Source organism: Zalophus californianus, chromosome 7 (assembly GCF_009762305.2).
Source record: "Zalophus californianus isolate mZalCal1 chromosome 7, mZalCal1.pri.v2, whole genome shotgun sequence".
NCBI classification, from domain to species: domain Eukaryota; kingdom Metazoa; phylum Chordata; class Mammalia; order Carnivora; family Otariidae; genus Zalophus; species Zalophus californianus.
The window spans coordinates 137,129,667-137,141,682 of NC_045601.1; the positions used below are offsets into that span (position 1 = coordinate 137,129,667).

Genomic DNA, 12,016 nt, shown 5'->3' on the forward strand with positions numbered 1-12,016 from the left:
CTCAGGACTTGGTGCCTGAAAGATGGTGCCAAGGCTCAGGTTCTGTTACAGTGAGAAGCAATTAAATCTGTACCTTTCAGTACAGAAGGATTTTATGGCAGCAGAAAGGCCCAGAGCGAGAGACTTTTCTGCTCGATCCCTTGCTTTGCTTGAGGCTCTGGCTATTCTGCACGAGCAAGAACAGAGGTACCAGTGTTCCAGTCCAGTTGGCTGACTCAGCCCGCACCCTCGGAGTGTGTGGAACCATTCTTTAGGAATAGTAGCACTGCCTGGCTAGGATAGTGGGCTCGAATCTTAGACCAAACCAACCAAGAGGAAAAATAGATCTAGTGCACATGGCAGGCATGTGCCTTCTTAGCCAGTACCCTCTGCACATGGCAGTGAGGTGTGTGGGTATCATGGGACAATGTGAAGATCCCAGAGAAGAGAGGGGTTGAGTTCTTTTTTTATTTTTATTTTTTAGATTTTATTTATTAGAGAGAGAGAGAATGAGAGGGGGGAGGGTCAGAGGGAGAAGCAGACTCCCCACTGAGCAGAGAGCCAATTTGAGGCTCGATCCTGGGACTCTGGGATCATGACCTGAGCCGAAGGCAGACGCCCAAATGACTGAGCCACCCAGGTGCCCCGAGAGGTTGACTTCTGACATTGTCGCTTGGTATCTGTGGGACCTCATGGAAATCACTCAGCCTCTATGAGTCTGTTTCTCTATTTGGGAAAAAAAAAAAAAAAAGATGGCGGTGGGGAAGAGACTTAAGATAGTGACTGTCCCACTGCTCTGATAAGGTTATTGTGAGTACCAAACCTGATCCTGGATCTGGCAACACTTTGTGACCTTGGTGATTCTGTGTGCTGGAGGCTAGTTTTGATGAACGGTAACTAACGTGCAATGCAGCGCTGTGGCCCCCCTAACCTTCCCACCCCAATGTGTTCCACTTATTTTCCATGTCCCCTAAGGCTCTGAGCCTGTGCTGACCTATTCATCTGTCTGGAGCAGGTCTCTTTAATGAGACTGGGCATTTATTTTCAAATATTGATTATCGCCTCCCCTGACCTCTTCCATCTGTTTATCGGAACAGATCACCAGAAAGATTTATCTATGCTGTGTCAGATCCAGAGCTAGTTTTTCTGTTGTGTAGCAGAATGCTTGTGTTTTTTATTTAGACAGTGTGTGCTCAGGGAATGAAACACTAATTGGCAAAATAATGAGTTAAGTCAGGTGTGGAAAATACAATTATATCATCACTCCAAGCCAAAAGTAAATGAATTAAGGTTCTTTTTTTGTTTTGAGTTATCCGAACAACTAATAATCTGTGTCTCTCCTATTTTCACCCCCACCCTCTTCCATGGAAGTGAATTAAGCTCAGATGAGGAGGAGTCTACTACCTACCCATCAGGAGCCCTAGGAATTCAGTTGGTGACCATAAAGTTAACTGTTGAATTAGTTACACTCTGCGCACGCTTCCCCAGCCCTGGTTACTGTACACCGTTGTGGTTCTAGCAGCATTCTTGATCTCTGCCCCCATAATTTCTCATCCATTTTGTGTCTAGGGCCCTCTTTGGGACAGACGCAGAAGCCCCCATTAAGCAGTGCCCTGTTTGTCGGGTTTACATCGAACGCAACGAAGGCTGTGCTCAGATGATGTGCAAGAATTGCAAACACACGTTTTGCTGGTACTGTCTCCAGAACCTGGATGTAAGTTCCACTCGGAAGTGTCTTCTCCTGTGGTCTTTTCTCCACTCTATCTGTGCAACCGTCAGGATCCTTCAGCCTTTCCTTTTAAAATCTTGAGCCTACATTTGTCCTGCAAAAGAAGGTTATTTTTCTTAAGGATACTTTCTGAGCCTGCTACTTTATTTTTATTTATTTATTTATTTATTAAAAGATTTTATTTATCTATTTGAGAGAGAGAGCACACAAGCAGGGGGAGGGGCAGGGGGAGAGGGAGAAGCAGGCTCCTCGTGGAGCAGGGAGCCCGATGCAGGACTCGATCCCAGGATCCCGGGATCATGACCTGAGCCGAAGGCAGACACCCAACCGACTGAGCCACCCAGGCGCCCTGAACCTGCTACTTTAGATGTCTAGCAAATGTCTCTTTGAGTCCGTTAGCTGTGTCAGCTTAGCTGTGAAGGCAAGCTTTTGTTTTAGGGACGTTTCCTGCTTTGGGGGGCAGTGTCTCCTTTTATCATGTAAAGAACTGTCAGTGTATTCATTTATTTTGTTGCTGTAACAAATCACCACAAACGTAGTGGCTTAAAACAGCACAAACTTACTGTCTTTAGTTCTGTCCTCTGGCACTCTGACGTGGGTCTCACTGGATTAAAATCCAGGTGTCCTCAGGGCTGCATTCTTTTCTGGATTCCAGGGGAGAATCCATTTCCTTGCTTTTTCTAGCCTTTAGAAGCTGCCTGCCTTCGTTGGTATGTGGCCCCTTTCTCCATCTTCGGAGCCAGCCATATCACGTCTTTTTGAGGCCTTCCTCCATTGTCACAGCTCCCTCTGACCACAGCTAGGAAAGCCGCTCTGCTCTAAGGGCGCGCTTAGATGAGAGGAAAAAAAGGTGGTGTGAGGGACTGATGAACAGATCTTCCTTCAGTTCTGGTGTTTCTTCTAGCACGTGTGCTACCCCAAATAGGAATAGATAGTCCCTATTTTGGCCATCTGGACTAATGAGATATGTCCGTATCAGTGTGAGCCCTCCATCATGGTGAGGTGGACATTCTTTTCTCAGTTTTTCTTTCTTTCTTTCTTTCTTTCTTTCTTTCTTTCTTTTTTTTTTTTTACAAGACTTACTTATTTTAGAGAGAGAATGAGAGCAAGTCAGCGCAAGTCAAGTCGGGGGGAAGGGTGGAGGGAGAGAATCTCAAGCAGACTCCACACTGAGCGTGGAGCCTGAGGCAGAGCTCGATCACACGACCCTGAGGTCACAACCTGAGCCGAAATCAAGAGTTGGACGCCCAACCGACTGAGCCATCCAGGCGCCCCACTCAACTTTTCAATTGCTTAGTTTGCTTCGATTTGATGAGCAGCTCTGGTGATGCTTTTGTATCACGCAGTCAGTGAGTCAGTGTGCGGTTAATACAGGGTGCATGCTGGTCACCGCATGCCTGATTTTTAACTGAAAATTAGCTAAGTTGTTTCAGATGACATCTGTGAGGAAGAATTTTAAACAGCCTGATCTCAGTATTTCAAGCAGTGTTATAAATTGGGGGAAAGAAAACTGAATTTAAGACTGTGGAAGCTCAGCAGCTCAGGTTGAAAGAAGTGTTTTTATTTATTTTTTAATACTGTTTATCATAACCCCTTGAATTACAAGTATGTGGGATATTTGAGACCTATTATGATTCCAAACGTGTGATACTCTGGGCGAGGTTTTCATTGATTGCACACCCCCTGTGTTTTTACAAAGGAAAGAAATCTTTTCTGTTTGCCTTCAGGTTTAACCAGAACATTAATTGGGTTCATATCCACAAGGAAGCTGAGCCCATGAGGTTCTTTTTAAGAGGCAAGAACGTAAGGGAATAAAGATGTGTGCCAGATCTCCCCATCCTTTGGCTGAAATATGTTTGGGGTATGGTGTTGCAAAGAACACACTGTTCTGTTACTTGGACTGTTCCGGTGCTCGAGTTGAAATGGTACAGATGTTAAAAGGCTGGATACACAGACTTCAAATACTGAAGCATCTTTTTCTGGTCATTGTTTTCTGAGATCTCATTTTCTCAGTTTTGGCCCGGGCACTGGCTTGTTGGTAATGATGTTTTTCTCTCGACAAGTGTTCTGTGTCAGATGGTGGTGTTGATCTTTGTTTATAGGAAAGTTTCAGAGCGTGGGTCTGGGAGCAGAATGATTGTCCAAGAGCCAAGCCCGAGGTGGATGCCCAAATGGAGTGATTTTTGAGCCTTGCTGGGGTGTCAAATTTGCTCCTGCCTTGGTCCTCATCCCTGCTGGTTCACTGGACGAAGTATTCTTAATCTGCTTTGGGGACCTCAGAGACTCGTCCCCTTCCATTATCTCTTTTCTGCCTTGTGCCTTCAATTTCCACTAACATCTCCGTGTGCTCAGTGTGTCCCACTTAAAAACGAGTTACACTTTTCTCCAACCTACATGTCTCCCTTCCTACCGTTCTCTCTCTCCCCTTCTCTTAGAAGCCAAGCCTCACACAGCATAACCACCTCTTGTTGTGGATACTTACCTCCAGTCTTTGACGTGCACTCAGCTTGCCACGTCCTCACAGCCCTGACTGTGTTTTTCCAAGGCTTTGAGTGCTGCCTTTTGGGTAAACTCCAGTGATGTTTCAGTCCTCCTCTCGCCTAGGTTCTCCTCTGCCTCTGACGGCGTGACCACCTCCATTTCAGTGATGGCATCTCTGCTGCTTTCCTTCTACCTTTCTGGCCACTTCTGTTTCCTTTCCAGGTGCCTCCTTGACTCATTCTTTTTTCTTTTTCTTTTTCTTTTTTTAGAGTTAGACAGCAAGAAGGGGGAGGGGCAGAGGAGGAGGGAGAGAGAGACTCTTAAGCAGGCTCTTCACTGGGCCTGGGGCTCGAGCTCACCACCCTGAACCCAAGAGTCACCTGAGCCGCCCAGGGTCGTCCTCCTTGACGTCCGCGTTGCCTGCCTGACCACCCTGTGTCCCTTGGGTGCTCTCATCCACTTCTGTGGTTTCCTCCACCCCATGGCTGCCGATTCCCGTCTTCCCCCCAATTCTCATCTGTGTAATCAGCTGCCTTTCGAACAGGGTGGCGTGGATATCTCAAGTGTCCCTCAGGTTCCACATGTCCAGAGTATGGCCGTCATCTTCCCGACAGAGTTCATCTCTCTGTTGTGGTTTTCTTCTCCTTCTTCCCACAGCAAGTTAGTTACCTTCTCAGGACCCCACGTCTGTGTTTCCCATTTCAGCTGCTGGCATTTTTTTTCTCACGGGCCCTCCGCTCCCGATCCTCATTCCACATCGCACCTGTCCTGCAGCCACCTGTCAGAGATGACTGGGCAGGACTCCAATCCTCTCTAGACTCAGTCAAGAGTCTCGATGATTATGATCCGTTTTCACTCGGTGATGTGTAAACGTGCTGTGATAGAGTCTAAAGATTGCAGCCTTGGAATCCCTGGAGGCTGCCATTTATATTCCCCGAAAGAGCCTTTGCTTCCACCAAGGTGATCCGATGTGGTTAGCGTTTATGTCTCAGTTCAAAAGAGCGTGTGTACGGAAACCTCTCTCTTTGTTTTTCAGAATGACATTTTCCTCAGACACTATGACAAAGGGCCGTGTAGGAATAAGCTGGGCCACTCGAGAGCCTCGGTGATGTGGAACCGGACGCAGGTACCCTGACCTTCAAGGGAGCAGGAGAGAATACCGCACTTGGGATGGCTGAAAAAGCCCACCTAACCCTCCTCCCGACCCTGTTCTCTACTGACCCGTCCCGGCCCGGGAGGTTCTGGGGAGCATGATCGCCTCGAGGATGAGTAGTAGAGGGCAGGGCACCAGAGCAGCCCGCTGATCACCAGTGACCGCCAGAATCGAGGCAGATAGTCTTTCCTCTTGGAAAAATGGTAGGATGAATTTCCTAAAGCCCTGTAAGTCCTCTTTCATATAAAAGGCAGCGCTCTAAAATCCTGTGAACCTCCCCCCGCTCCGAGGCTTAGATTCCTCTGCACACGTCATTGTGTGTTTCTGTGGCAGGTTCAAAGGGAGTCCTGGTTTGTTGGTTTGTTTATTTCTAAGATTTTTGTTTGTTTATTTGACAGAGAGACACAGCGAGAGAGGGAACACAAGCAGGGGGAGTGAGAGAGGGAGAAGCAGGCTTCCCGCTGAACAGGGAGCCTGATGCGGGGCTCGATCCCAGGACCCCGGGATCATGACCTGAGCCAAAGGCAGACGCGTAACTGCCTGAGCCACCCAGGCGCCCCCTGGTTTATTTTTAATAGTGCTTCATATTTATGAAAGACTCCGTTACCTTTAAGGGCATCAGTGTTAATAGCCTAGGAATCATTATTAGCATCCCTAAGAGGCTGTCAAGGAGACTCGGGTAGGGAGGGAGCCAACAGCAACAATTCGGGGTTACATGGAGCTGGTCCCAGAGCTCAGGTGAGCTTCCGGTTTCTTCCTCTCCCCTCCGATCTCGTCCTTGCTGCCTCCCTGGTTTATACCTGGTTCAGGTCACACGGGGCACCAGCTGAAAGGTCCCATAAGTGTAAATGTTTCATGTGCCTGGGGTCGTGTCTTTGTTCGGGCTGCTAGAATAAATTGCCATAAAGCTGGGTGGCTTGAGAAAGAGACACTTGTTTCTCCCAGTCCTGGAGACGAGAAGCCCGAGATGAAGGTGCCAGGATTGGTTTGGGTTCTGGCAAGGACCCTCTTCCTGGTCTGCAGGTGACCTTCTTCTTGCTCTGTCCTCACATGGTGCCGAGCTGGGGAGAGGAAGCAAGCTCTCCGATGTCTCTTTTCACAGTGGCACTAATCCCATCGTGAGGGCTCCACCCTCGAGTCCTAATTACCTCCCAAAGGTCTTCATTTCCAAATACCATTGTATTGGACATTGAGGTTTCAACATAGGGATTTTTTGGGGGGTGTGGAATACAAACATTCAGTCTGTAGCTGATGGCTTAGTATACATATAGGAAGATCAAACTGAAGTGGTCTTTTCTTTGGCATTTCCAGGTGGTGGGGATTCTGGTGGGATTGGGCATCATTGCCCTGGTGACTTCACCCTTGCTGCTCCTGGCTTCCCCGTGTATAATCTGCTGTGTCTGCAAGTCCTGTCGGGGCAAGAAGAAAAAGCACGACCCATCCACGACCTAAAGGCCTCTGCTCCTATCCACGTGCCACAGACGTCCGGGGTTACAATGAGAAGCACAGTGATAAAGCCCCACTTAGTGAACTTGCCTCCTCCTTGCCAAACTTTGAAAGTGCCTCTGTGTCCAGACTTTGAACTTGCCTGCCTGCCTTTGGCATCAGAAAAGGCCGAGCCCGTGTGAAGAGAAGGACCCGGGTTCTGCAGTCTCGGCCGTGTCTAGGGAGCGTGTCGGGAAGCTTTGGGGTTGCTGAGAAGGAACGAACCCACCGTCATTTTATCCTTGGGAAGGATCCCGCTGGACTGTTCAAGTTCCAGCCAAATTCGAGGAGCCCGAGTGAACATTCAGTATCATGGTTGGCAACACACATTGTAACTGAGCAGCTAGAGTCTGTTCTGTGTTGATTTGGCCACCACGAGAAATATGGGAGAAACCCACTCCCCCACCCCCCGGTAGGAGGGAAAGGATAACACTGTTGAAGGGGAGATTGTCCTAAGCGCTGCGCAGCAGGCTGCTTGTCTTGGGGAGTGGGCATGTTGGTTCTGCCTCTGTGGGCTCCTGGGCATGCTGTTCCAGGCATTCCCACAGTGACTTGGCAGAAACACGATAGGTTTCTCCATGTGTGATCTCAGCTTCAAGCAGGAGAAACTGCTGTGCAGACGGAGTTGTCCCTTCCAAGTGAAGGGGTTGCAGCCTGTAAAACAATGTGGTCTGATCAAGTAGCTCTGCCTTGGCAAATGCAACTTTGGGAAGGTGATAAATTCTCCTACAGCCAGTAGCTGTGGTTGACAGGATTGTTTTATATGAAATACTGGTCAAGTGGCCGAGGTTAACCTTCATCATAGATAACAGAGATCTTTCCTGAGCTCTGTGTTCATGCACCCCACACATTTAGAGTTGGACCTAAAAGTACACACCAAGAGTGAGTATCAAAGTCCATGTGTACACCAATACACGTAAGTTGCTGCCAACCTAGAATTTCCATCCATTGGGCATGCGTGAGTCTATCCAGGGTACACATAAAATAAATGTTTCGTCGAAGCCATTCTCTCTTTCCTTCTGGGACGAATGTGGTTTATTATAAATCAACCTAAAGGGTTTTCTTTTTGCATATTATATATGTAAATTTTGGTTGCAAGTTCATAACTTACCCAAAGGTATAGACTCATAAACCTAACTCTTTTAAAACAACGCCTAGTGCGATGTCATGCCATCTCTGTTTGTAAAAACACTAATAATCGAGTTATTTGCATCTTTCCAAACACAGCTCAGAACAGCTCTCAGCGGAGTGTCGTATTGCTCCTTCAGCATCTGGGAGGGCAATCCAAATACTTTCTGTGTGTACAAGGCACTGATAAAACAACAAAAAATGTAAGAAACAAAATGTAAATGCTTCAAGTATCATAAATGCTTTGGGTTGGTATCGCCTTATTGCGACTTATTTTTCCTGTTATCCATCGGTCAGATTTTGAATAAACGGGTTTTGAAAAGACAATAACTTCTTCTCCATTGACAGGATTACATAATTGCCATTAGCAACGTAGCCTGTTGCTTCATGAGAATATGTGAAATGCTCGTAGAGAGCCCTCCTTGAAACTAGGGACCCTGCATCAGGGACTGTCAGAACCCCTCATACTTTCCTGAGGTAACTGGGTGACTAGGTTATTAAATTGCTGCTATCCTGGACCTATTATTAAAGAACAATGCTTTGTCGATGTAATGGAATGTATCCTAAGTGGGGATGTGTATATTTAAGGAACTTTAGTTCACACGTACATACTGATATCTGATTTATGTATAGTACATCTCTTGGTCGTGTACATTTTTATTTACCATGTGTATAGAACATAGATGAGAACTCGGGGAAAACTTTTGAATGGCAACCAACCAAAAACATTTTTAATCATTTTTTGGAAATTTCTCAATATTAAGTGTCTTTATTTTCCTTTGAAACTCTGTAAACGCTTCAGAACAAGAATACCCTCTTCTATCGATGTATTTCATATTAGTCTAAAGACAAGTGTACATATATTTGAATAATTTACTTTGTCTTAACACTGCCTCATTACAGCAAAGGGCATTTATAACTGCTCAGGGGATCAACTCAGCTGAATTTGCATTTTTGTATCAAGAATGTCTGTCATGGCAATGTCCTCCAGCACGAGTGAACTCTCTGAGCTCGATTCCACAAAGAATCTTTAAACAGGAGCTGATTTCGAGTAACCTAACATCCTATGTTGTCAGAGGTGGAGCTCCCAAATTTGGAGTTAAAGCATCCATATTGTTTCCTTGGCAAAACTGAAGGAACTTGTCTTCTCACAGAGAGACTAACAGAATCAGCTACTTTTTTTCTAGGGGCTAGGGAGTGGGGGGTTGTTTGTGAAACAGATTTTAAACAACTGGATTTAAGTTTTTCTGTGTTGAAAAGTGCCTGGAAAATCATGACTTCTTCCTTATATAGCACATGAATCGGCCTGTGTAAGATTGTCAGAGTCAGCAGGAGTAGGTTGGTGGGTTAGACTGAGATAGATCTCTGGTGCATCAAAGGGCGAGATGTAAGTCGAGCTAGAAACTTTGTTTGCAAAGGAGAGAGCTGACAGCTTCGCTAACAGAGACTGATGTTTTCATCTGGGATAATTGGCCACTGAGCGAGCTTAACCTGTCTCCTTCCTCTGTCTGCCAGCCCCATCTTCTCCTAGTGACCCTCTTTCTGTACTAGGAAGAAATACGGGTCTATGTGATCATGTTTGGATGTCGTGGCAAAAATCTTCGTGTTTGGAGTAGTATTACCTATTTGAAATAGAAATCAGTACTCCTTCACCAGATTGTAATCTGGATGTAATAACCTCCCCCCCCATCCAGAAACATTAACAGATACAAGGGCACAACACCTAGTTGCTGCCCCTTCTGGGAATTTTTCTCTTGTTATTGGATAGGGCGGTGAGGGGGAAAGGCATATGGAAGCAAATTTTAGAGCCGTAGGCATTCTGTTTGTTCACGCAATGGGTGTTTGCTCTGGACTTGAAATCTCTATTTCGATAAGGAGGCCTTTGAAAAACAAATAATTCACAGTGTGAATTTTCTTGTAGCCTGCATCACGAAAATTTTACCTATCTAGATTTGAAAATCTACATGTTTATTTGAATGTAAATCACTGTTGCTTGGAACGCCAAATTGTCTCTTAAAAATTATTCAGAATCTCACTATGTATTATTTTACCCTTCTCTACACAGTGCTTGACTTAGTGTTCGTGAATGGATGCCTTTATGTATATAGAACCGTGTATATATGTGTAGCTCTGAAGACAATTTCATAATGCCTTAGATGAGTGACATTTTATAAAGCTGTCCAGTCGATACCTGTAGGCTATTACATCTCATGTTGATTCATGATCCAGAAAGTTTTGTTATGTATTTAAGAAATTGCTGTTGTATTATATTTTTCCGAATTATTTGAGAGGAAAATCGCTGTTTTAGTCTCTGTAGCCCCAATAAATGCAGAGCAGGAAAGCAACTGTGGTTAACCTTTGTTGTGCTGCACGTTTCTAGACACATTCACTTTTATCCTCCGGGAACCAATGAAGCACTATTAAATCCTAGGTTCAGAATTTCCAAAAAGTACCCAAATCTGTGATACCATTTATGGAAATAACTCTTGCTGCCTTGTTTGTTAAATAAGAGGAAGTATAATGCCTTCACTTGTTGCAGACATTTTTATTGTATGTGGGATACGCCACACTCTCAGTGCACAGGCATTGATCATTATCCAGAGAAATAACCAGTAATTTAGGTCTTTGATCATCCTGATAAAAAATGCTGCCAGGCATCAAAGCCATTAGTTCTATAAAATGAGATTTGGGCTATGTGCTCTCTACGGTCAGTTTTAACCTTCCACAAGTCTGTTGGAGGAATGTATTTCCTCATTAAGAATGTTAAGGGATTTACGTTAGGGTTAACTTAAGGTCATTTCCATTTAATTAGTATTCAAGGCAGGAATCCCCAAACGCTGAGTGCCAGAAGTTGGTTACCAACTAGAACTTGTGTTTCTGCAAAACGGAAAGCTCACATTCCTATCTACTGGTCATGGTGCCTCTTTATTGATCATTATGTGGTTGTACTATGATCCTGGGGACAAAGACTTAGGATTGACTTGTAAGTCAAATTCCATTTTCTAATCATTCAGTTTTGAGGAAATCAGTAAGATTGTATTAAAAGACTTTTCGGTTATGGTTTCTTAATTTGCTTAATCCTTTCCTAGAATGTCAACATTGTTTCATTTTTTTTAAGTGTCATTGTTTGCTAAACTTGAGTTTGCATCCCCAAAGAATGATTCAATGAACCATTTTATACAGCAGTGATTTTAATCAGTGCCCAAGCAGCAAACTCATTGCTATGTAAATTATGAGCCTAGTGAATCTGAAGAATTATAATTAGGTTTTTCGGTAATTCAATTATTTTCATCTGTTAGATAAAAATAAATTTATTTTTTTAGACCCTAAAGATAGTATCCAACTCTACATTATGTGAAAGAAATTAATTTCTTCAAATAATTCAATAGCAATTGTTATATTTTTATATAATATATAGCATTTTATATTTTATATATATTTTATTATATATATATTATTTAATATATAAATTTTATATATATTTATATATTTATATATATTTAATATATATTTATATATTTATATATATTTAACATATAAATTTAATATATAATATATATAAATATATAAATAAATTATATATAAAATAATATATATATTATTTTAATATAATAAATAGCAATTTATATATATTTACATATACTTTTTAAAGAACTTTTGAGAACAATCCTCTGAGATAAATGGAGTAGATATTAGATCCATTTCATAGAGAAAGTAGTGGTTTTATGTTCGTGTATTGCCCAGGGTCACACTATGAGTGGCAGGCAGGAAAAGAACGTAAGGCTCCTTCAGGGTACTTTCAACACCTCCATTAGTAATGTGGACCCGGGCTTCGTTTCGCTGTCTGTGAGTGCCAAGAGGATGAACTCCTCTCTCAATTATCTGCGCCGGTGGAGGTATATGTAAGAGAATTCTCATTTCAAATAATCATTGAGCGTCTGTGCTTTGGTGTGTCTGACAGCTTGCCTGGGGCAAATGGCCACCCCTGAGGTCAACCCCAGTCCCTCCCTGGTTTAGGTAGAGGAGAAGGGCGAGGGAGGGAGGGCAAGTTAGTCAAGAAA

General features: G+C 44.0%; 1 protein-coding gene across 4 annotated transcripts in view; it reads left to right on the forward strand.

The window, feature by feature from the left end:
• RNF144B (ring finger protein 144B) overlaps positions 1–8,282 on the forward strand; it is a 138,669-nt gene extending 130,387 nt beyond the window's left edge. For all 4 annotated transcript variants that reach the window (XM_027601267.1, XM_027601266.1, XM_027601269.1 and 1 more), the window contains 3 exons: positions 1,549–1,693; positions 5,226–5,315; positions 6,654–8,282. In XM_027601267.1, the coding sequence (XP_027457068.1) occupies positions 1,549–1,693; positions 5,226–5,315; positions 6,654–6,794 (376 nt within the window). In that variant the 3' untranslated portion in view covers positions 6,795–8,282. The remainder of the gene's footprint in view (positions 1–1,548; positions 1,694–5,225; positions 5,316–6,653) is intronic.
• The last annotated feature ends 3,734 nt before the right edge of the window (positions 8,283–12,016 follow it).